This window comes from Semicossyphus pulcher, unplaced genomic scaffold, assembly GCF_022749685.1.
Source record: "Semicossyphus pulcher isolate SPU_LCO1_2020_fin unplaced genomic scaffold, fSemPul1.0.p SCAF_1, whole genome shotgun sequence".
In the NCBI taxonomy this organism is placed as follows: domain Eukaryota; kingdom Metazoa; phylum Chordata; class Actinopteri; order Labriformes; family Labridae; genus Semicossyphus; species Semicossyphus pulcher.
In genome coordinates, this window is record NW_027211603.1 from 29,165,680 (window position 1) to 29,191,801 (window position 26,122).

The window sequence follows — 26,122 nt, forward strand, 5'->3', positions numbered from 1 at the left end:
ACTTTTATGGTGATTTCCCAAGTTGCTGTCTCTCACCGTGAGTTGGTGGATACATGACCTGGACGTAACGACTTTCTCCGCTTTAAAAGGGGGGATTTTAAATTTAAATCCATTATCTAATTTAGGACCCCATCTGACAGTAGAAACATTGAGGCATGTTTGAATTTATTCTGTTATGGTGGTACCCTTCACCAATTTGTAAAAAAAAAAAAATATATATATATATATATGATGTAGGTAAAAACTATTAACTATTGCTGTATAGATGTAGTTATATGGCATTAACACAACTGTTTTGGTGTACAATGTGTTTCAGCTCAACATATTCACCAGAGGCTGATGGTTGTCAACCTATGATTTGGTTCAGCTCAAGGTTTTTCCCTATTAAAAGGAGTTTTCCTTGATGCTGTTGCAATGTGCTTGCAATGGTTGGATTTAATAGGGTCTACTGTATGCAATAATATTATTAGGAGTACTTTCTATACCTGCTCTATGTAAAGCTTCATGAGATAACTTTTGTTGTGATTGATCGATTGATTTGCTTTGAAAATGGGGACACCCGTGATGATTTAGCAATGGATTACCAACATGACGTAAAGTAGTCCCATCATAGTAGTGCCGACAAAACTTAAAGTAACCCCCCCCCAATTTAAGGTATTAAAACTGTGGCTGAGTGTAGGCTATATGAACAAAACACCTCAAGACACAGAATCAGTTGCTGCATGACAAGCCACGAAGGAAATAGTAAACTATTTTTATTGACAATTTTAAATTCACCTATTTACAAGTTGTCATAGTGGGCAACAAAACACCTCACACATTACAGTTTGAAGAAAAAAAAACAAGTTTTGTTTACAGGAATCTGACATCAGCACAAAACAGCCAGTCAGTACATGTACATGACATCAGTCTGGCAGACAGACAGCACAGTAGCACATGAATATTAACTGCTGTTTAGTCTTTAAATTCCACACGGCACCAGATTAAAGGAGCGACCTTAATAGCTGTGTCTCACACGTGTTTGGCACAGTGATATATAAATGACTTTTTAGTGTTTTTGCATGGTTCCATTGATTTACCACATATCACATGAAGTATACTTTACATTACTGTTGACTCCACCCTGACCATAATGCCAAAACATGAAGAAACACCAGTATTCTCCTGCAAAAGAGACTGAGTTACACATTTTGCCACCAGATGGTATAATAAAGACAATTGTCCTGCTTGATGTTAGAGGCTCTTACACATTTTCAACAGTAAGGAGCCCCTATGCCACGAGATTTAGCACTTTTAACAGATGACCCAGAATGGAAATTAATATTTTTAATATACTGTATAATATCAGAAAATCAGTGATAATACTAACGTTAGCCTTGCATTAAATAGGAAAGTAAATCCTTTATTATACTGCAAACCATTGTGGGACTACCAAGAGTTCCTGATATGAGAGCTTCCCTCAAGGCTAACGAGGATAGGGGCTTTGGAAGATAATGAAATGAAACATGATCGTTTCACTCGTCCATCCAACAAGGGACATCAAATGGGAGGTCGGAATGACTCAGGGTGCCTGAAAGAATAATAGAGTCCCACACCTCGGAGTGAGCTGTCTTTAGGGGGCCAAACATCTCTACAAACTCCACTGAAGGGTCACACTGGTCGAGAGTGTCTGATAATCAAAGTCGGATTGTTTATCGTTTATTTAAAAAGGTTAGAAAACAGAAAGAGCAACTCTTGTGTCATAACAAAGACAAGCATTGTATGAGACAAAGAGTCTTACAAAGGGACTCTTAAGCTGTGTTCAGACAGAAAGCCAGGCAATTTCAACTTGCTTTACTCGTGAGTTTTACTGCAGAATCATTTATCATTTGTCTTTATCGGCATTGGATGAACTAGAACTGTGAATATTCACCCTTCCAAGTATGTCTGCAAACGCAACACCATCATTGTCATCTCAGATAGATACTGTCTTCTGTTTTAGCTGTGGAGCGCCTGTTCATCTTTGTCTCTTGTGAGTGGAAAATTGTAACTAGTTAAGTACCATAACGCCTGTAATCTTGCTAATTAAGCAGTACGGACCCAAATAAATAGATTTTGCTGTGATTTAATTGCAATAAATGTGTTGAAAAGATGCCAAATTAACTACGTCATGAAGCTGTCAGATATGCCTGCAAGACCACAAACAAACAACTCTTAAAATGCTTGGTTTTTGAATGGAGTTTGGCTCAATAATCTCTGATTAAATTGAAGAAAAAGCTCAATGCTGAAAGGCTTTTGAGACACAGCATCACGGGAATTTGTGTCGCCTGCATCTCGTTGTGTGAAATATTCGTGTCACTTTTGGTCTGAACACATCTCTAGGTTTTGGGCTGAGTTTTCCCCTTGTGGTGAATAACTTAGATTCAATAGGTCAACTTTGGTGACACCAGTTAGAGTTTGACATGTTGGTGACTGAAATACAAAACAAGATCTTTGAAAATACATCAAGAATTAGATTTTTTGTCAGTGGCTTAAAGGTGCACTCTGCTAAACTTCGTTCTGTTGGGTGAGATCCTCCGACACGCTGTTGAACTCTGTGGCCCGGGTGCTCATCCCCAGGTACTGCTTCAGGAACTCGCTGAAACGTTTCTGGTTGTTCCACTTGCGGGCTGACTTCCGAATGCCGATGAAGCCGCCGTATCTCTTCTGGTAAGATCTTCCTGGAGACATGAACTTCCTGTAGCCGTGCCTTCCTTTGACAAAGCCGCCAAACCTCTTCGAGACACTCAGCCCTAAATCACTCTGTCCTCTTGCTGCAACATCAGCAGCCCCTTCCTCCTGCCCTGCCTCCTCCTTGTACTCATCTTCAAGAGACAGGGCATTCTGGGAATTGTAGGCAGCGTTCAGCTGGCTCCCCTTGACACCCAGAGCCCGTCCGTCCACCCCGAGTGCCCGGGTCATGTGATCTAACCTCTGCAATGCCATGGGTAACAGCAGACCTCCCTCCGCCTGCTCCTCCTCCTCAGGAAACAGGGCCTCCACCTCCTCCTGAGATCTTTTCCGCACTGCACCATTAAGGGAGGATAGAGGCGATGACAGCACTTTACGACAGAAGTCACGGTAGAAGGCAGGGGAGACGTTGCCGTCGCACTCAGAGAGGCACACCTGACAGAGACAAAGACAAGACAACATCTTAATTTTCCATAGGTCAGTTCAGCTCATATTCATAACTGAAAACAGCAAGATCTCGCTGTGGACACTTTTGGTCAGTCCTGCTCCACTTTAGTAAACCCTGGAATTTTTATCTACAGCACCATCATCAGGTAAAATAAAAGTGGATTTTGACCAAATAGCTGCAAAACAAAACATTTCCATCAGTCTCAGCTTTCATTTCTAAAAGTAATACCAAATGTTAGCATGCTAACATGCTAAGATGTGAAAGCAATGGTGAAGCTATTTTATTGTGAGCATTTTAGCATGCTGGTGTTAGCATTGGGCTTAAAGCATGTCGTCGCTAGCTTAGCTGTTGACTCTTAGACTTGTTGCTACAGCGGATACGCCTTTGGAAGGTGACCATAGATGAAGACGTGTGTAAATAACCCTTTTAAAAATGTTTTTTATGCTTATGAGACCACACACTGAGTTATATTGCACACTGCACACAACAACACCTGCATCAACACCTCCACCTCCTTTATTTTAGTTTAGTTTAAAATCTTGATGTACATATTTCTATCTTCTAATGTGAGGGTATATTAACTGCATATTTAGATTTACTGTACTTTTTTATTTTTCCGAAGCAGATATTTCAACCTTTGCATATAAATTTTAAGCAAACCTGCACAGGTAGGTTTAGATACCACTGTATCTTAATCTATGTAGGAAACCATTTATGTTGTGTAACTAAAATGAACTGTCCCTTTCTAAAAAAAAACATCTGAAGGTAATTACTCACCATATAATATGTTAATTCAGCAGTATCATATCATATCACATGAGAGGGAGTTATGTTGTACTAAATAGCAGCGCTGCTGTGATTTGAAGTGCCGAAGGTGATTGCTTTTATACAACAAATACAATACAAATAGTAGTAGACAGTAATTATCAACAACAGATTATTTTTTGCTCCACCAACTCAACTTTCACAAATTAACTGAAACTGGACTGTTGTTGCCGAGCAACCCAAACATTCTCCTGCACTCTGTGTCTGCAGGTTACCACAGATCAGCTGTTGTTATCATGTACATTTATCTGTTTGTTTTAATTTATCATCAACCAGTGAAATAAGAGTCTGCTGTGTGATTCAGAGGTAGCAGCTTGATCAATGTAGACATACACAGTCTGCTGTAATGTTAATTAACACTATTCAGAACACCTGGCTGAGGCGGAGTGATACACAGAGTGAAAAGTCCCAGTGATGCTGTACTCTAATCAGTATGAAGGTCTGAAGTAACATAACATGAAACAACATACATTTCTTAGAGTCGCATATTTCTTTTTTCAACACTCATCAAAGGTAAAGAGTTTCACAGGAACAGCACAGTGTAACCAATAACATTAATTACTGCAGAATAGACAGGCCGTGGTCCTGGAACACCAAATTACACTGCTGTCATTTATTAGCATTATCAATAACTGTCATCAGAAAGATCTAGATATTGTATAAAACAGTATTTTGACATTTTTTATAACACTATATTAATCATAGCTTCTGCTTTGCTGTAGTTGTTAGAGTGTGAAGTCCTAAACTCAGCTTCAGATGATATAAAAATCGATATAACAGAAAGGGATTGATTTTATTTCCAGGTGTTTATTAGCCATATCTTCCACTTTCCCTGTGGGGCCATATATCTGTCAGAATAAGATGAGGATTGTTACTGTACATGCAATATCACACTGCTGTGAGTGCATTATCTACTGTTTGAAGCACACTGGTCATGGAAGCTATCATCTCTTATTGATTTACATGTAAAACATCTTTCAGCCAGGAAGGAGAGACGGAGGAATCAGTATAAATCAAAAGAATAATGACAAACGCCTTCAAGAAGTCTCATATATTACAAAGCCCGTTCAATATACTCACGTGAGGTTATTTTACATAAGCAGTGATTTTTACGAATAACACTGACAGTTAAAAGTTATATTTTCAAAAACGTGCACTTAAATGTCTCCTATTGCTCTTGTCTGGCAAAAAAGTGCGAGCAGCAGACATGTCATTAACCAGAGAGAAACATCCACCAGGCATTAACACTGAGAGGAGAAACACACATCTATCCCCAGGAATCAATTAGCTACAATAAATTAAAGCTCAAATGCCAAAAGGGTAATATGTTGACTCAGAGACAGAGCGGGAGAGAGGAAGGGAGGACAGGATGAATGGAAGGAAGATAGGAAGAGGGGTTTCTACTTGTTTTATCACCAAATTAAAAAGGCCCCTATGCAGGCTGTTGGTGTGAGAGTGGAGTCTGGTTTCGTCTGGATGGAGGATTTGTGAGCCAATATTTCAGGGCATGATTTGTTTTACCTTTTTCACTCAAAAGAAGACGATTGGTTCTTTTTTTACTGCACAAATGTTGATGTAGTCATGGCAGGACGAGGACAGGCGTTACTGATTACATTAATTAAGTTCATTCGCAACCGTCCCAACAGGTCATGACAGTCAGGCAGCATGCACAATACCATGCACAATAAATATTATAAATGTATTTTAACACGCCCTTTTCCCTCGGTGTTGAATGGCCCTTCCAACTTGTAATCTGCAGCATGTGTTATGTGGGCGTGTGTTTAGTCCTCACCATTGTGTTGAAACTGAGCTGCTTGGGCAGGACGTTGCTGCAGGACAGACAGTCTGCCTGGCAGTCACTCTGTCCAGGATGACACAGACAGAGCAGCAGCAGAGCCACCACAGTCTTCATGGTCCCACCGGCTGCTGCGCGACACAGGGCAGAATAGATACACAAGTTAACTCCAACAGTTATACATACCAGTCATCAAACCATTTCTCCCACCCTTTGCAATGCAGGCATGTCTGACTGGAGTGCTTTAACATTCACCGTTCAGATGCAGGTTATTTTACTGACATAATATTAAAAGTCTTAACTGTCAAACACAGACAATATGTAAAAGTTGCAGCTGTGTCCAGTCCAGGGGCTGGAGGCCGTCCACGGAGGATGCGTCATTCATAGCCTGTGTAGACCGTTAAAGACTTCTGATCTACAGAGCATTTCCTGTTTGCGTCACCACCTGTTCCCGCCCTTGTCCTTGCGCCACCAAACGCTGCTCCTGTCGCCTAGCAACAGGTAGCTAGCGGGCTAACTGGCTAGTATAACTAACGTCAAGTAAGTAAATCTATTATTTTAAAGATAATTTGTTTCAAGGGCCCTTTCGTTTTTTTAAACATGTGTAACACTGGCTTTTCGATGGAGTTGAAACCCAAAACTTTTACATTTAAAGCATTTTCCTCGGCCGCGTGAGAGTCCGCCATCTCAATGCAATGAATCTCAGGATACGTTGGGCCGCGAAGGATGCACCCGATGGATCCCTCGTGGCCCGGGAAAAGGAGGACGCATTTGTCGGCTGCTGCTAAAGGAGCCTTCAAATTGGGACAGCCTTTGATGTGCTTCTGTGACGCAATCGGCCTTCATATATGTCCTTCGAAGGCTGCAGCCCCTGGATTGGGACACAGCTATAGTCAGAGCCAGCTTAGCACCAAGACAGGAAGCAGGACAAAATAGGTGAGATCACCATGGTCCAACTCAAAGTTAACAAACTGTGCAAAGTAAAACTTATGAAATGCTCTATTCAGTCACTGGCCCAGCTGTTGTTGGTGTGTAACAGCACTGTTAAGCTGCTTGTAAGCCACTATTTCACCTTCTATTTGTTAATTTGTTAAATACACAGTGTGTAAATTAAAAAGTTTCAGAGATGTCAGATGGCAACTTTTAAGGAGAAAGTTTAGAACAAATCCTACGTGTTAATTTGCAATATCCTTTTATGGAAACAGCTAAACTGTACATAAACTAATGTCGACACTCCCCTACAGCAGACATCTGTGCTTCTCATAGCAGGAAAAACACAAGTGTAATTGATAAAAATATAAACGTGATGTGATCTATTTGATTGATGCAGGGTCTTGGGTCTGGAGTCCTCACTGGGACACTTGACTGACTGAGCCATCATGAAGGAGGTTTGTTTCACCTGTGATTTTCCTGCTGTAAAAAGGTCTTTTCATATTAAACTCTTCCTCTTAGTTTAGGTCAGAAGGTAAGCACATTCCCCAAAGTGTAGGACTGTCCATTTAAAGTTTGTTTGCTTTGCCCCATTACTCATTATTATGCCAAAGCATATAGGTAATTGACATGCATTAATAGGCATGTAGTCCTCAGACTCTGACTTAAACTGGACAGGAAGTGAAAGTGACAGCAGTATGTAGATCAAGACAAAGAAAGTGTTGAAGAATGAAGAAATAGGAGAAGTAAATGGTTTGACCTTATTCTGACGGGAACAGCCCAGCCTGCTGAGTCTGACGTCAGAAACACATCCACAGTTTTCATCTCATTAAACAAACTCGTTAACTCCTTTAATTGATGCCTCAATTAACGCCTCTGGCAACAAACTGACTCACTGTTTGTTGCTGACAAACACACACACTCAAACACATACACACTATTCAGACACAAAAATATGCAGCTAACAAACACACAGTACTTTTACATTCATGCCTGATGTACACACTGTGAAGGCCCACTCCACAGTGCATTGATGAAACACGCATAATTCTACATCTGTCTTCGATGTAGGTTGTTATTATCTATTAAAGGGATTTGATAAAAATGAATTTCTCTTCAATTAAACGCTAATTTATAATGTCTTAGAAATTAGGAATTTATTCAGAGTAATTAAAACTGAGAAAAGTTTAATTGCACTACATTTCATTCCAATCTCTAACTACCCATAAAATGGCAGCCCTTGAGAAATTAATCAAAATTAATCTTTATTTATCTTAATGAATTAGTCTTCCAGTTTGAAAGCAATGAAAGTATGTGTCAGGTCTGTCTTCAGTCAGATACTGGGTTTGTCAGTGAAGGACAAAAGAGCAGCACAGGAGTGTTGTAGGACAGCTAAGGGCAACTAAGATGAGCAGATGGCAGCGTATCAGGACAGACAGCCTGGGCGTGTTCATTTGGCTAAAATGCATCTCAATCTCCATCCTCCTGCCATCCACTCTGTGCTGCCTTGGCTTCGAAAAAGGTCTGCCATCATTAAGGATAATGCATGAAGGAGACTTCACATCATCTCGTCTCTGTTATCTAATTAGGTGTGACGAGAGTGAGCATACGCGTACACATGCACGTGATGTGTGTTTGTTGCTTGTTGTCAGAAATAAGTGAGGACAAAGAAAGTGGAGTACGAGTTTACCTTAATCCTGTTGAACTATTATGACATAAAACTAAAAGACTACCGCCATGCTAGCAGCTCTGTCATGCTATACTTTGGCATTTCTATGTTTCCATGTTAACCATCTCAGTGAAGCATGTTAGCATGCTAACTTCTGCTAACCGAAACAGAATGCCTGGGAACAAGAATATGATTTGATTTATTTACTGTGACCCCTCATTCAGACAGATTTCTATCTGACTTGCTTTAAGTCGGGTGATTAAGAACCGTTTAATGAGAAGCAGGTTTAAACCTGATGGCTGACAAAGGAGTTTGGTTGATGCCTTTTTTTCTAAACAAACAAGATGGCTGAGGCAAAGTTCAGTTCACACAGATTAAAATGAACTAGTTTCAATAGTCACAATTTAAAATTTTGAACTAAGTTCACAATCCAAAAAATGAACTAGTTCAAGTTAATTTATTCGTTTTAATTAGCTGCACCAAGCTAATCTTCTTCAGTAGTAATAATGATTTCTTGAAGTCATCATTGAACCGCAGATATTTCGCAAGACTGGCCGGCTGCTTCGACTTGTCATTTAAAATTCGTTGCTGATGTGACTGACGTTCACATTAGTTTTGTCAGACCCTGCAGGCACAATATGCATAAAAATGTGCCACTTGAGGCTGGCTCCAGAAAACAAGAAATAACACAAGGACCGATTTTGAAAATTTTTGGAACAAAAAAACGGTTAAATAGCTAATTTTATTGTTCAAGATAAATATAATGTTATTATAACTCACCCATTTTAATTATATTAAGCCTTAAATCATAAGAGCCAGCTCACTTGATTGACAGGTGGATTCTGCTGGCTGTCTGCTAGACGTCAACACAGACGCGCTTAACTTCACCTGTTTGTGTTGTTGGATCCTTTTGGGGATTTTTTCATTCAAAGTTTGGACAAATAATCTCTCTCTCTGTGGGATTTATGGAACTTTCTGGCAGTGCAAGAAGTCTGAGCTGCAGCTCTTCGGTGAGTTAAATGCCACTTTTATTGTATTTATATATTTTTAGCACTAAGTAGCAGGTATACTGTGCTCACTATACCTGGCTTGTTAGCTTGTTAAGTGTTTATCAAACATTTATTTATTTGTCTGCCAGTAAATCAGAGTCAGAAGTTGTCGGCGGTAGAATCTCCTTTAAAAGTTAAGCTCATTCACAAGCTACTGGATCAGCCACAGACACAGGCTGTTTATGTTTAGTAACTTGGCATTTGCAGCACGAACCTCTCATCCAAATATGGTCACTTCTGCCTCCAGTAAACCAACATGGCGGTGGCCATATCCTGAACTTGAGGCTTCATTTAGACAATCGAGAAACCAACCACCACGGTGGCTACATCCATTTCTTATACAGTTGAATCGAAAAACCACCATATGTTTTGTGGGAACTGTCGTTGGCGCTTTTAAGGAGCAGTTTAAATCCTACTTATTTCGTATTCATTACAAACCCACACAGGAAGCATACAGCATGGCTGAAGTCAATCAAGCCTCTCTCAGGATACCACAGATATGGGCACACGCAGACATTCACGCACAAGTACGTACTCTAATTCAACGTAGTCGTTATCTGTTTCGTGTCTGTAAAGTCTGTGCAGCTGAAAGCGCTGCATAAATGAATTAAACTTCTCTACATGTGATCTTTGCTGTGGTCTCTTTCTGACGTCTGCCAGGTTCTCTCCAGAGCCCTTAAAACCCAATTACTCTGCTTTTAATTAACTGATTAACCACTAAATAAACCAGTTAATTAAGTAATTACTGTGTGGTGCTGCACCGAGGCGCTGCTGATGATCGAGGTCTTACAGTCCAGGAGATAATGAATGAAGAGCAGCTTGCAGATGAAGGAAACCCCCCGTCCATCTCCTCAATATCTCTCAACAGTATCTGATTCAATCTTTTAACACGTGAGCCGAGTTTGTGCCGTTTTATCGAGTTGCTACCTGAAAAGCATCCCTTAACAAAGGAGCAGTAAATGCCATAAAACTTTAATATAGTGGTGTAAAACTTGGAGACCATCCTCATGTTGTTGACTAAAAGGCTTGCTTATTCCCACATAAATCCGTACTGTTACTGTTAAAAACATTCAACTGTAAATTCTGGTCTGATTGAGAGTCGTGTCATCCAGCAGCTCACGACTCACTCAGAAGTACAAACTTCAACTGCCTCACGCTGTCTTATCAACTGTTTCCACCGTTATTGTCCTCCATTATTGCCTTTTCCCATCAAGAGCAGGAAGTAAAAAATAAATTACTCCCAGCCCGAAGAGCGACTTAAAGCCGGATTATTCACGCGTGGTTGGACGGAGGAGCAGTGTGCATACATCTTCAGTCCTTTTTTATTTTTAAAAGCTGTACTGCAGATTATCACGTCACTTAAATGTAATAATGACAATATTGTCAAATTGACGTCAGCACACCACGCAGCTGACTGTAACTTTTATTGACTGTGGGTGGTTTCTGTGCACATTTGGACACACTGAAGTATGCCTGTGCAGAAACAGTTAAAATCATCAGCTGCACTTTTAATGAAAATTGTGAGTCACTTATCTTTCATTCTGTGTGACAGCACATGCTCAGGCATCACCATCAGTTTAGCTGCAGAACCTGTTTCCAGATACATAATAGGACGACAGAATAACCAGGAGCATTGTGAATGGCACCTCTAAAACACCACATCATAGATCTCAGTTTGGACAAACAGCTATCACCGTTACGGGGCGTAAACTCTTGAACCCATTACTGAAATCAAATTAAGTCCAGAAATACTTCTTATCGTTCACAACAAAGGTTAAGTGCTGGCAGAAAGCAAACCAGAGCTGTGCTCCTTTTAAGACAATTGTTCTTCAGATTATTAAGTTGTATTTATATGGAATATGTATATTGTTGTTTATGGTGTTTGTATTTTATTTCTATTACAATATCTGTAGTATAATGTGATTTACTGCTGTATATTTTAATTACACTGAACCTGCAGAGGCTCATATAGAGACACGAGTTAAAAATTTGCAAAAGCATAAACTCGCTATTAAACAAAACAAAATTCAATTCTAGTACTGATACCTTTCCTCTGCCTGATTTGTATTTAGTGATATTGTTTCAATCAAATTACACATTGGGGTCTTTCTAGACTCAAGTTGAATCTAATCTTAAAGTTAAGTGTCATTCAAACTCGGTCTATATTAATATGAATATAAAGTCTTTATTCTCTTATTAAATAAAAATTAGATTTTAGACTTTTAAAATATAATGAGCGTTAAGCAGCTGTGGCTCAGCTGAGAAGTTGGACATCTACCAATCAGAAAGTTGGCGGTTCGACCCCCAGCTCCTGCAGTCCACATGTGCATCCTTATTAGACATGGGCAGGACACTGAACAACCAAAGGCGTAGACATCGGCATGTGAATGGTTAAATTGGAGATTGGCATTTTGCATAGCAGCCTCTGCCATCAGTGTATGAATGTGTGTGTGAAAGGGTAAATGTGATATGTGGAGTGAAAGCGTTTTGTGTGGCATCAAGACTACAAAGGCGCTATAGAAGTGCAGTCCATTCATCATTTTAAATACCCTGAAAATCCAGTGTTTAACCTTGTAAACATCTCCATGTGGTGTTCTTCATGTGCTACAAGACATATCAGGGACAACATCAGCAGTCATCTCCATGGCTGGGCCTGTCTGCTTTTAAACTGCAGTGTACCAAGGACAGGCTGAACAGCACGCTTTCAGATTGGCAGGTTTGATGCGTCACAAACCTAAGGAGCCAATCCCGTTAATGGACGGGGTGACGCTATGCATATCATTATGTGTAACCTATGGCAACCACTTTGGTGATGCGCGAGCCAGCTGTAACCGTCATCGTAATGTTTGCAAACTCACTACTGACTACTAACGTTAACGTTACTACTACTGATTACTGCAAACTTGGGAGAATTTTTACAAGGTCATTTATCAATTTTGCAGATAAAACATATCAGACACAATTTATTATTTCAAGCAGAGCATTTTATATGTCTTAAAACATGACTGGAGCTGGTCTTTAAGACACTTTAATCTTGAACATGAAACGTCAATTGATTTGTTAAATGATTTTAAAATTTACTTAATAACTAACAAGTGCAAGTAGGTAAGTGCATAACCTCTTAATAAACTGCAGCTTGAGATTAAATTGAGAAACAATAACTTCCTCCTGTTGGAGTAGAGCGGGAGCAGCAAATTATAGACAAAGAAATCAAATATTGAATAATTAGAGTTTATTCATGATGATGGCTTTGTTAGTTGATGAGTCACTTTGACAGGTAATTAAATGTTACTTAGTCTTCTGCCTGGAGCCTCACAGAGGACTACTTTATCTGTCAGGAGAGTCACTTTGACTGACAGCTCGTCTCAGGCCCACTCAAAATACATTGTGCTCTTTGTTTTAATATTGATGGCTAACTGGTAACTTGGCAGAGTGGACGTTAATGTGACACATATAATGACAGCAGATCTATACTTCTAATCAGGTTGATTAAAATATCTAATCTATATATTAATCGTCTGTGGCACTGCCTACTAACACTCTATACTCACCGATTTATATGTCGTTACCTTCACGGTTACTTCTGATTAAGTCTTGTTCGCACCCACTCTGCTCTTTCCCTCCCCCTTCTTCTGTCACTCTCTCACTCTTTGTCTTTTTTAAATTAATAAAATGTGACAATACTACTACTTAAATATGCATAAAAGTCGAGAAGGGGCTTAACTGTAAGGCAGTCCCACTATTTCGGGAAAAATAAGGAGCAGTTTCACACTCATTGTTGCCTGATAATCGAGCAACATCTGCCTCTTTTGTATGAGGATGCTAAAAATCACCCCATTGTCAAACGTGTCAAACAGTAACCTTTAATAAAATGACTTCCTATTGACACTTTGCCGTCATTCAATGTTGTTTTATTACCAGATTTTTTTGTAAGCGAAAGTACTTTGGGTATACATCGTAATTTCTCGTCTCGGGGTCAGAGCTCGTGTTGCAGCTGTGACGTGTCTGCAGAGTGGGCGTCACGACCGACCTCACTCCAGATGAAACCTTTAGAAGAAACCTTTCACAAGATGTTCCCTGTCAGTCACACCGTGTGTGTGTGTGTGTGTGTGTGTGTGTGTGTGTGTGTGTGACGTCGCAGCAGAGCCATTACAGGCAGACACGCTAAGCTAAATCAATTTACCCTCTCAATGCAGCTAATCACCTAAAGGGCCATTAATGGTTTGGGAGGTGAGCCCACGCACATACACAGGGTCATATCAGACCCTTATATACAGATATTTTTTCAATGCTTATTTAAGTTTTAAGATGAGATGCTGCCTTGATGTCACATCTGTCACTTATCTGTTTGTGCTCTATTTCTCACCCTTGCATTTCTCTAATATGACTCATAGGCCTCCATCCAACACAGGTGTAACTAATAACAAAGCTAATAGCTGCATTCCATCCAGGTGTGGCACTGAAACACCGAAATTGGTGCGATCAATAACATATTACACCTGTGGTTTTCCTGCTTTGACAAGCCAAAACAAAATAATGGTACGTTGGATTGCCTCTCTATTGGATTTTGCCAAAGAATTTGTACAGATTCTGTTGTGACAATTTTTTGAGAGCTTTTCTCCAGACCTCTGAGCTCGATGACACAAAGATATTTTGGACCCTGAATTACAGCTAGACGGTTTTGTTTTGCAATCTTTCCAGGATGGAATTTAAAACACCATATCTACTCGGCGGCCATTTTCCACCAACGTCACACACCGGAAAAGTGTATTACAGGTTTGCAAAACATTTTAACAGAGGAAATCTGGTGTGCTGGTTTAGCTCAGTCGGTAGACCAGGCGCCCCACGTTCTTGGGTGCTTGGCCGTTGGTTCGACTCCAAACTCTGCACTTTGGTGCATGTAATCCCCACTCTCTCCTCCCCCCATTTCCTGTCACTCTTCACCGCCCTAGCAAATAAAGGCAAAAGGCCAAAAATCTTTGGGGGAAAAAACACTGAGGAAATCTCACAAAACATTAGGTGGAGACATCAGGGGATATTTTAAAGTAATACAACTTATTTGACTCGTTATAAGACAACAGCATTCAGCCACGACCTATGCTAACTACAGTATTTGATCTACCACAAGAGTGCAGTAACATAATTTTTGAATTTATTTAGGCCTCTTGTGTTGCATCTTAACACTATTAAAAGTCATTTTTAACTAGGAAGTGATTGAATGCTAACGTTAGCTGTCCAACGGTAACGTCTAGGTTATCAAATGTGTTGCTCTATCTTTAAAGCTCCTGTGGGGATTTTTTTTGATGGTGATGAAACAGACTGACATTAATTCTAATTACTCTATATGAGCTACAAAAGCAAGCCAGACCATCAGCGACAAGATTGATTATTTCTGTATAGTTATTTTTAATGCCTGAAACCGTTTGCGGGGGGTAGGCGTCAGATGAAGCGATTAACTGCACGCTGCCTTTGTTTACGTTTTCCAGAGCTAAATTTTAAAGTGAGTGATACATATGACTGTTAAAGAAAGCAGTATGAGATTTGAAGTTAAAAACCACCACTTGCATGTACAGGACAAAATAAGCAAAGAGATCAGAGATACGGCTTTGTCCACAGGGGGCGCCAAATCAACACAAACCAGAAATTCCTTTCAGCAGCTTTAAATATGGTGAGATGTCACGTCCCTCCAGATTTTCATACTGCTATCTTTTAAGCTGCTGATCATTTGGAAAACAGTTAAATGCTAAAAAACAAAAATGTAACGGTCCCTTCATTTATATAAGTTGCAACCTGGAATACAGCAGTACGGTAGTTTTACATATAGAACTTCTTTGCTTCAAACACAGAGAAACCTCCAAATACGTATGCTGCAATACCAAGAACAACATTTATTCAGGAGTATTTCTGCTGTGGCGTTTTCCCTATGCCACAAATGATCACATGATCAACAACGGCACAAGAATAATGTCTGCCGACAGAATTAAAATGAGTGCCGCTGCATCTAACAAGGGTCCGATCTTCTTTGATATGGAAACAAAGAGGGAGTAGAGGATCACACGGAGCGCAGCCAGCAGACACGGGGGAAGGATCTGTGAAACCCTCCCAGTATAAAGGATGCACAGAGACCCTGCTGTGTTAGGTACATTGTATCCTTGGATTAACTCCACACAGCCACCAGAGCTGTTCACACCAGCTCTGTGCAGCGTAACCTGTCCTCCAGCACTCCTTCCAACCTCCATTATACCTCATCCAGTCTTTAAATAAGAACAATTTCCTGGGGTTAAGGAAGGTTGCCTATACACTAAGATGTGTTTTGGAGGAAAACAAGTTTAATGATATTGATAAGATGGATTTAAAGGGATTTTAAAGCCAGAGACACATGACTGTGGAAAAAGGGCTGCAACACAGGAAAATGTTCCTTATATCAGTGTGTTTTGTGGTTCATATTTAAGTCGTAATCTCAAAGATCTCGTTTCGTGCACTTATGGCCATAAACTGTAATTGCAGGAGCACACTTCCCAGATATCCAGACAGTGGTTCATGTGTGACGTCCACGGTTGGCTCCGGACTCTTGATTTTCCTGGCTGACGGTCGCTTTCCTTATTAGACTGTTTGCCTTCATATGAGCGTCGAGTTTGTTTCTTTTTCTTTGGATTTTCACTTCTTGTTGAAGTTGTATCTGTAGTCATCGATCTTTTCTTTGTTCGTTCAGCCATAGTAGATTACTGTTTACTCCCTACGCTTGCAGAGACTAGAAAAGCAGCCACTTAGCTCCGCCTACCCTCTCTGGCAGACCAACCACTGCTGGCTGATGGAAGACGCGTCACTAACTGGGCACCGCTTGTGATTTTTGCACCAGACACCCAGTCTGTAATACTTCAAATGTAAAGGCTTTCATCAGTGGGCCATAGGCTCAATCACCATTGTGTTACCTCATTCGGCCATTGATAGTGACTTAACAGACTTTTATTTATATGAAAAACTGTTTTTTTTCTTGATTTGTCTTTAAATGCATTTTGGCTCCTTTCTTGGACTGTTTTTTCTCATGCTCACAAATCCCCAAAATGAAATGCTGGAAACCCCCAACTTCACTCCCAAACTTCCATCACTGTTGGAAGAATGTAAAAGATGCAACTTCCCGCAGGTAACAAAGCTTTGCAGTAGACAACCACATTAAGTGCCTGACTTTATGCATTCAGCTGTTTTGTGTATGGGTGGACTGAATGTGGCAATGGACGTATTTTAATTCCAGAAAATGTCTTTGCTCTAAACTGAGCTCATCTTTCTGCTTAACTGAGCCTTCCTGGACTCTGACAGAGACATAGCACGAATCGTCCGGACTCTGTCTCTGAGGGACTAGCACCAAAAAGGTTCACAAGAGTTTTCTTAGTTGGTTTATTGCAAACATTTTCTGTTTGAAATTCTATTACGGTAGGTGCCATCGCTGTCTCAGTCTCGTATGTCATCGTCACCTCGTCTATGTTTGGCCGTCTATCCACGGGAACACAATGAAGCTGCAGCACCAACAGATGGTCCAGCTAAGATAAATTTACACTGTTTGCCGTCACCTCGCACACCTTTACCTGTGAAAAATGAGGTGTATTAATTTCTGCAGAAATAATGCCTCTCAAATTTCAAACATATCAAACCTGGCCCATGCGAAAATGCACAAAACTATAGATAAAACTAATAAGTCGTTTAACATATTTCACAGCTTAAAGGTGCGAGAAAGCAGCCTCTAGTTTTCTCTGAATTAGTTCAACATGACATCGTTTCATCCTGAGCGCTATCTGTAGATCAGCATCAGCATCTTTCTGAAGACATCAAGAGCCAGCTTCAACAGTACTCTGTTTTGATCAGGGCTTTTTGTTTATGGAGTTTCTTTCAAGGTTAAATGAAAAGTGAGCCCCAGGCTAAACATAAACACAGCTTTAATTATTCAGAGGGAAAGAGAAGCTAATCTCAAAGTTTATTAACTTCATGAACGTTTCCTGACAGCTTTAAAAACACTCAATAATTGTACACAAAAGTGCCGGAGGGCATATGAAAAATAACATCAGTAGGTCATACTCGTGGAGAAAAATAAACGCAGCAGCTACTACCAACGTAAAAGATCAGTGTAGTGGGGCGCTGGTTTAGCTCAGTAGGTAGAGCAGGCTCCCCGTGACGCAGCAGCGGCAGGCTCAACTCCGTCATTCCCCACTCTCTTCTACCAGTATTTCCCGTCTCTCTTCAGCTGTCCTTTCTAATAAGGTATAGTGATGATGATACAGTAAAATAATAAATCAATCCTCTTTATGTTGAATTATTACATAACGTTAATTCCAAATCATGACAGAAAGTCTCTATACTGTTGAATTTAAAAGGTTAATAAAATAAAAAATGTGACATTTAATACAAGTTTTCGTGTAACTCTCTTTAAAGTCCATTTACTCAGCCTTAAAAGAATAAGAGGGCTTTTTGCTCATGGGGAGCACAGGGTCTGCAATGTTGCTATGTGCAAGCTGTATGTAAGCTAATATGTGATCAATAAACTCCATTTACCCTTACTGTTTAAACTATTTCTCTCCAGTCATCCACCAGGCATCAACAGCTTAATCATTCACATTTATTGTTGGTGAAACTTGCAGATTCCAGCACCATCATATTTTAAAGTACTTTAAATTTCACTTCGTATCTTCAGTAGTTGCTTGAAATCCATCTGTAGGTCTCAATTACCTGTGTATAAAATCTCACCTCTCTAACCTATTATTCGTGTATTTTATACATTTAGAATTCAGATTTTTTGACACTGAAGTATTCTTAGACAAATGTTGAGAAACTCTAGTACATCATTTTGTTCCGTAATGCACTTGAGACAATCTGACCCTGATGAACCAGCATGCACTCAACCTAATGACCTATCATTATTTTGTCCTAAACTACAAACACACAGCAGCTCTCTGCAGAGACTCCTCTTTCATTCAGACCCCACAGGAGCGCAGCGGTAAATCAGGCCGTAGCGATTAATGACTAATCACGCTGAACGATTTATGACCTTTCCCTTAGACCAACGCACTGCAGGAAGAAACAAAGTGCGGTCCTCAGACCGAGCGACTTCACCTTGTGCTCTCTGTAGTAAGTAAACCCCTCGTCTGTATTTAACCCACTCGGGCATACAGTGTTTAACCTGTTACAGTTTGTAGTAGTCAGTAGTTTCTCCTCCAGAGGTGAGGCACTGATAACAGAATCAGTGAATGATCAGACGAGAGACATTATCCCAACCCCCTCTGCCTGTCACTGAGGTCAACAGCAGAAAAAGCTAACATTATTAGCGTCACTCAAGGAGGTCAAGGGTCACACAAGAGCTGCAACAATCGCCCTCAACATCAGGCGAGGATGACTGACAAGCGATGGAGACTGAGGACAATCAAGAGCTTCATCACAAATCTGGAAAAGCTTACAACCAAGTTTCTTTTTCCTAATTTGTGGGCTCTTTAAATTGACTGACGCTGCTAAATTTGCATCATAAGAAGCGACTTGTATGGAGGTAAAAGGATGCACAATTATGTCCTTTCTTTCTGGACAATAGACTTCTTTCTGTCTGTCCTTTTTCTCTGTCTTTTTTCATTTCTGTCAATGAAATGCTACAAAATGTCCTTGATCTGGTACACAACAAAAATGCAATCATTCTGCATCAAAGGTCAAAGGTCAAGTCACTTCTTTCCCTCCTTTCCCCCAGGGTCTTCTTACCTGTGTTGGGGTGAGATTGTGGGTGCCTGTAGGGGTCCCTCGGGTGCAGGTTGAGGTTCTTCAGCGTACGTTTCCTTCCCTCGGTCTCTGCGTGGTTTTTCTGGCTACGTGGAGGCTGGAGGCAGCCGCTCTTATAGAGACCCAGCCCTCCTCCCCTTCAACCTCCCCCTCTGATTCTCTCTCTCCTTCAAAACTCCCTCCTTCATCACGGAGAGAGAGAAAGAGAGGGGGGGAAGGAGGGAGAAGATGAGGGGGAGTGAGGAAGGATGGGGCATGAGGTAGGAAGAGAAATATGGGAGTTAGGATTTGAAAAAAGGAGAAAGAGTAAGAGGGAAAAAGATTGAAAGACAAAAGGGATATTTGAGGACAGAGAAAAGAGGAAAGGTGAAGGACAGATGGAAATATGAAAAAAAATGTAAGGAAGAGCGAGGGGGAAAAGAAGAATGGATGATGACAAAAACCAAAGAGATGAATCTGTTTTTTTTTGGGTGGGGAACCTGCTTTCATTTAAGAGATTTAAATGTTTCACTTCCTCTGACTTTGCTTCATGATTAAAACAACATTCATAACTAGAACACAGAAAAGGCAACATAAATAAAATAAAATGAAAGACACTTAGGATATTTAAAATATATATATTTTGTTGTCTAATCTTAAGATCCCCCTAAGACACGTTTAAGACTTTAAAATACTGCTAATGTTTTGATTAATTTCAGCTCTGTATTAACCTTGGTAAAATTCTTAAAATTATGAAATAATTATAAATAATCATGCAATTATTGTTTATTTCAAAACTTAAAACATTGGACACAAGATCCTCTCCTGCTAAGAAAAAGTAATCTCATCTGTGTGCATCATATGTTTCCTGAATGTTCATTAGTGTTGGGAATTTCGGCTCTTTGAAGGTCGAAAGAACGACTCTGAGAAAGGAACGGAGCCATAAGATCCGAGGTGAGAGAGTGGTCAGACTCGCGAACGTGCCTGCACTATATTCTCCCGTGTCAAGACGCATGCTTTTAAAATTTAAAAGGAAACAGTAGAATAATATAGGAACAATTAATCAATTACAATGATTCGCCAATAATTTATGATACAACTCTGTATGAATACAGATCTCAACGAAAAACAACAAACTTGGCGGAGGGTTATAATGTTGCTCACTGTCGGCACTATGTTGTGGTGACATGATTCTGCTGCACGTGACCGAGTATAGCGATGCTGCAGTTGAAAAAAGCTACCTGTTGTAATCTGGTAGGGGGGGAGTGGATCTCGGGCAGGCAGTGAAATTTGGGCACAACTATAACCAGAACGGCTCCCACCTACGACTCGGTTCTCGTCATTTGCACCAAGGAGCTGTTCAAAAGAGTCGGATCGTTTGCGAACGTCACAACAAGTCAGTGCATACTAGCCCACATTGTGATGTCACAAAATTATACACCTGCTCAAGGTCAATCTGAGATTCTCGTATCCCCGATCATCCTTCTGACTGATGGATGACCTTAATGTTTTGTGCAGGTTCTTAATTCTGCTCTTTACTGCTGTAACATTTTGTTGCATTTTGACATATTCATGGTAATTATTCAGCCTTCACTGTGATACCAGTTATTTTAGATCTTTGAATACATGAGGGGAGTCTAAACCTTCATATGTTACTGTAGTAGTCCTACATATACTCTTACCTACGGATGCCCTAAGCGGACACGCATCCATACATTTTATGTACTCCATTTTCTCGTGATAAGGAGTCATTCCCACTTGTTTTCTCAAGGTCTCGATTTATTTACATCGTTCTGGGTTTTTTTTCTGTTTTTTTAAACTTTGTTCATGTGAAGCACTAATAACATTTACTTACTTATTTTTTCCTTATCTCAGGATAACAAAGCTGGTTTTGCCGTTATAATGGATAACTTGATCTCATTATCTCGAGATAACAAAGCTTATTTTCTCGTGATAACGGCATCATTTTCCGGGATCTAGAAAACAAAACAACAGGCTGGTCCCTGTGATATTACAGACCACGACATGCCATGCTGCCATTGCCCACACTAATGAGGTAAGTTCAGCTTATTTCAATGTTTGATTTGGGGATACAGGTTATGATCATCTGATGTTAAAAGGTAGTGCAGAGTTGTTATCTCGAGATAATGAGGAAAATGGAGTAAATAAAATGTATGGATGCATGTCAGCTTCGGGCTTCTGTACTTTACTTGTAGAAATTAAAGAAATGTCATACTTATGAGCAGCGTTCCTTTGAGGAGAGGTTGGAGGACATGTGGCTGTCACTCCTCCACCATGTTGTGGGAGTGACAGTCAGATGTCCCCCAACCTCTCCTCAGGCAGTGGCAGGACTGTATTACTGTCACTCTGTTCACAAATAAATAAATAAATAAATCAGTGCTGGAAACAAAAGAATCACGACGAGCTCCAGAGTTTGTTATTATGCATTCTGTCCGGCCTTCATTATGGAGAGGATGCTTTCTGTTTCACTCTGATTAGGGTTACTTTACTCTGGCCACGCATCTGCTATGATGCAGGAAGAAACTCAAGTTAAACACACAAGTTACTTTAAAAATCAAATAAGAAACTTTGAGGAAACAGGAAACACTACGTATGCGGACAGCAGAGACTAACATACGTGCGGCTGTAAAGTAATAAATCAATTTATTGTCTGAATATTAATTTCACTGGACATTTTGGATCAGAACGCTTCTGAGGCAGACAAATCTGATATAACTTATAACCAATTCTTGAGATGTGGTATAACTACCCTGCCATTGTGACTGAAACAAGTCAGAGATAAGCAGGTTGATGGACCCTCGACAGGGTCGTCGCTTCACCTTTTCCCCTCTGCAAACAGACCAACGTCAAAATTACCGGACTTCTTTCGGCGGATTGATTTGATTACAGTTAGTCCGGATTATGTGATTAGAGCCTAATCCCTAGCAACGGTCTGTTCTTCATAGCAACGGTCTGCTATAGAGAAGTAACAGACCTTGGAATGCTGTAATTAACCAATCAGAATCAAGTATTTAACAGAGCTCAGTAATATTTTCCTAAAGATGTGAGGCGCTGGTTTAGCTCACTTGGTAGAGCAAGCGCCCCACATACAGAGGCTGCTGACCTCATTGCACTGATCGCAGGCTCGACTCCCAGCCTGCTGATCATTTGGTGCATGTCATCCCCCACTCTCTCCTCCCCACATTTCCTGTCCCTCTTTAGCTGTCCTATTCAATAAAGGCAAAAGCCAAAAAAATCTCAGAATTTTTTTTTAGTGATGTCATATGTCCTGTAAGTTAAAACAATAATAGAGTTAAGTACATTATGTTTCTAAAAATAGCTGTTTGCAAAAACCCAGATATCCATGCTTCATATTTCAGGATAATTTCATCGTTTGCATCATTGTATTTCTGCTGATTAAGACATTTAGTCGAGTAATCGAGTTTACTTTTAAATAAAGCATTTAAACTCAACAAGACACTGAGAATTATTGTGTATTTGGTTGAGCAACAGCAACTTAGTCAAGTGTAAAAAGTAATCTCACTGAATGTGCGTGAGTAGCTGCAAGTGTGTATTAAGTATAAGGGGAAGCTGAAGTGACCTGAAACAGGTTTTGTAAAGTGGTCATTCCTCATGAGGATTCATGTCAGTCTGGTGGGTTAGAGTCCTATTTCTGCAGTGTTTCCTGTTTGATTTCTGTAAGTCAACACAGGTTTTGTGAGATGAGATCTAAAAACTGCAGGAGAGTCACCTCCTCAGTCCTCACACACACACACACACACACACACACACACACACTCACCAACACACAAAAGCCACAAGGGACACGCACAGTTTTTGTTTTGAAAAAGAAAGCCTGACATTTGATCTAGATGCTTTTTAACTTTCTTACCAGGGGTAAGATTGATACCACTGTCATGTATGTCTGAGAAAGAAGAAGCTCAAGCCAGGAGACAGTCAGCTTAGCTTAGCATTTAAACTGGAAACAGAGGGAAACAGCTCCCCTGGCTCTGTCCAAACTCAAAAACTAACATACCAACATCACTAAAGCTCCCCACTGAACATACTGTATATTGTTTTACTTGTCTAAACTATGTTTCTAGGTGACAGTAGTTGCCCTTTCCCACCTAAATGAGTGCAAATTTTGAACGATGTCCGAGCGCTGCTTGGGTGGAGACGGACGGAATTTGTAGCTGAGATGACGAGGAGTCGCAGAAGTTACCGACAGAGCATAGCATCGTGCCGGAAAGGGGGTGTGTCGACCCGGGTTTTGTGTTCCCATCAATGCCGATCAGAGTAGAGGTGATAATTACCCGGGTCTACTGCAAGTCATTTGACCCTGGTCTGAATGCTGATTGTAGCCTTTTCCACTAAGCAAAGCTGGGTGTTGGGTGGCTTTTCCAAACACACAAATTAACAAACCAACATCTCTGAAGCTCACTACTTAGCATATTTTATCTCATTTGTTTAAAGGTATAAAAACATTAAACTGGACCGAGGTGGCAGTTAGCCTAGCTTAGCATCAAGACCAGAAGCCCAGTTATCCTGGCTCTGTCTTAACATAATTAATACATAATTGATACAAACCTTTTTCAAAGCTCAACTTAACTTTTTGTCTCATTTGTTCAATAAATACAAAAACAAAAGTAATTCAAATTAAGTCATGTTTTCCCTGTGAGGACCAACCAACCAGAAGAGACTCCAGGAAGTCACTCCCAAAGAGTCTGGCACCAAACCCCTCTAAAAACTAAACTTGTTTTTTTTGGGGGGGTTTTGTATGAATTAAATACATATATGAGATATAATAATAAGAGAGTTTCATAACTGCCATGCCCTCCGTCTTTGTCTCTTGACTTCAGCTTCATATTTAACAGATACGAGGATCAATGTTCTCGTCTAACTCCTATAGCAAGAAAGCAACGCAATCCCTTCAGGGTATTTGTTTTACCTGAGAGCAACTTATATGTAACTTTTAAATAACAACTCACTTTTGAAGTCTCAGCTCCGTGAGACATCCAAATCATCCAACTGTTGTTCAGACAGACAGGTTGACCAGCCCTCCCGAGGTCAATAGGCCATTATTGTGTTTGTCTCTTCTGGTCAGTGCTTCATTAGCAGATAGGCATCAGAGGAGAGACAGCAGCTCTGTCAAGTAATCCAAAAGACTGTCCCGTAATCAACACGTCACAGGTTCAGTGCCCATTCGTCTAGCATTTCTGCCCCACCCTACTATTAACGCTGTGTCTTATCATAATGTACCTCAAACATAAATACACGTCAGAAGTAGTGAAAAGGTTAAAAGGAAATGAAATTATTCATGCAGAGCAGCCACTTAAATTAAGAGTGCCTGAAGTCCACTGTGGTTTAAGACTTCACTTTGCTTTTTAGTACCTTATCAGTGCTTGTATAATTACTTTTTTAAGTTATAACGAACTGCAGGACAAATATTCCCTCTTTCTCTCGAAAAGATGATGGACGGTGTTGTAATTAACACTGATGGACAGGGAGGGAAGCTTGGTTTTCAGAAATGAGCTAAAAGAATTACATAATTTTAACGACTCATCGCAGCCAAATTACACTATGATCAGATAAAACTGGAATCAACTCACACACAAATTAAATTAACAGGAGGCAGATAGTGCGTAATTATGAGCGCGGAGACAGTCATCGATGCATATCTCCTTCAGTTCAAAGTTACACTCTCCTCCATCTTCAGACACCAAACAAAATAAATGAAACAAACCTCAGACGACACTAATGATGGTCTGCAGAGCTGACTTATTCTCCTCGCCTCATCGAGTGCCCATCCCTGATTACACATTCTGGTGTTTTGGCAATCTGAAGAGAGAAACAAGATGCTAAATGAGCAATTAGTTTGTATTGTGAAGCAGACTGCAGCTAGTTGATTGCTAATTGAGGTAAAAAAAAAATTAAAAAAAACAGCACAGAGAAATGTTGGGTTTCTAAAAAAGTTACACACAGGACCGTCTGAAAGCAAAACGATGCTGAGACATTCAAAGAAGTGTGTAAAACACTGAGGCAAAGACTGAGAGACAATGAGAGACGTCGCTTTGTCTGAGTGTCTGATCCATGAAATAGATTTTCTTCCATCAAACGAATCAATGTCATTAATTAAATACTCGTTAAGACTTTTCCTGTGGGAAATGGCTGATAGCTAAACAGTAAATTAGACAGAACCAAATCACATGCTAATTTTAGCCTGCTTCAAAACAACCAGAAAAAAAGAGACCAGCATTATTTCAAAGCACCCAATGTGATGTGTACACATTTTGTCCTGCTCTTGGTGGCTGTGGCTTAAATTACCTGCAAAATGATGCATCACTTTCCACTTCTTCTTTTAAGCTAACAGCCATTTTTATCATGTTTGTCAAATTCTAACTCCAAGTCTCATGCTTCCACAGTATTTCCAGTATTTCACTACCTGTCAAACCATCATACATGTCCAAACAGTTAGCATGTAACATCCACCTACCGCTGCTTGAGGATTTATTATCATCATTGTCAGAGGCTGGTTGGAGGCTTGGTCTTGTTTACATATTATTTTTGTCAATGTATTAAGTTACTTTTTGCTTCTGTCAGTTTAGTAACCTGTTTTTCACTTTGCTTTGGTCATAGCAGCGTTGTAAATGTTAGCTCATCTGTTGCCGCTAACAGGGCCGTTAGCATTGTTAGCTAGCTTGCCGCCAGACGGAGGACCTACAACTAGCTTGCACACTTCCCTGAGAGCTGCTTTAAACTTCAGGCTTTAACATTCGGTCACAGCACCTCTTTAGGGAGCTTTTAGTCAGTTTTTCCTAACGAAAAATCATTAATCTCCTGATCTCACAAGAATATGTTAAATGACAATGCCCTCTTAACAATACCGAAGCAAAGAGTATGTGTGAGAAGAAGAAAGCCTTTTAAATGATGATAAACACTGTGGAAAAAGTGGCACTTTGGTTCGGTTT

At 40.2% G+C, this 26,122-nt stretch overlaps 1 protein-coding gene across 1 annotated transcript; it reads right to left on the reverse strand.

Moving 5' to 3' along the window:
* Nucleotides 1-711: 711 nt before the first annotated feature.
* On the reverse strand, nucleotides 712-19,238 carry pnoca (prepronociceptin a). The gene is made up of 3 exons (XM_069658476.1): nucleotides 19,158-19,238; nucleotides 5,775-5,908; nucleotides 712-3,144 (listed from the first exon to the last, which is right to left on the reverse strand). The coding sequence occupies exons 2-3, from the start codon at nucleotides 5,892-5,894 to the stop codon at nucleotides 2,527-2,529; spliced, it is 738 nt and encodes a 245-aa protein (XP_069514577.1). The 5' UTR covers nucleotides 5,895-5,908; nucleotides 19,158-19,238; the 3' UTR covers nucleotides 712-2,526.
* Between the last annotated feature and the right edge of the window lie 6,884 nt (nucleotides 19,239-26,122).

Bases quoted from the DNA above. Each gene is read 5' to 3' on its own strand.
- pnoca (XM_069658476.1), bottom strand. From the start codon at position 5,894: ATGAAGACTGTGGTGGCTCTGCTGCTGCTCTGTCTGTGTCATCCTGGA. The intron at 3,145-5,774 runs GTGAGGACTAAA...TGTCTCTGTCAG, and splicing joins AGCTCAGTTTCAACACAATG to GTGTGCCTCTCTGAGTGCGA.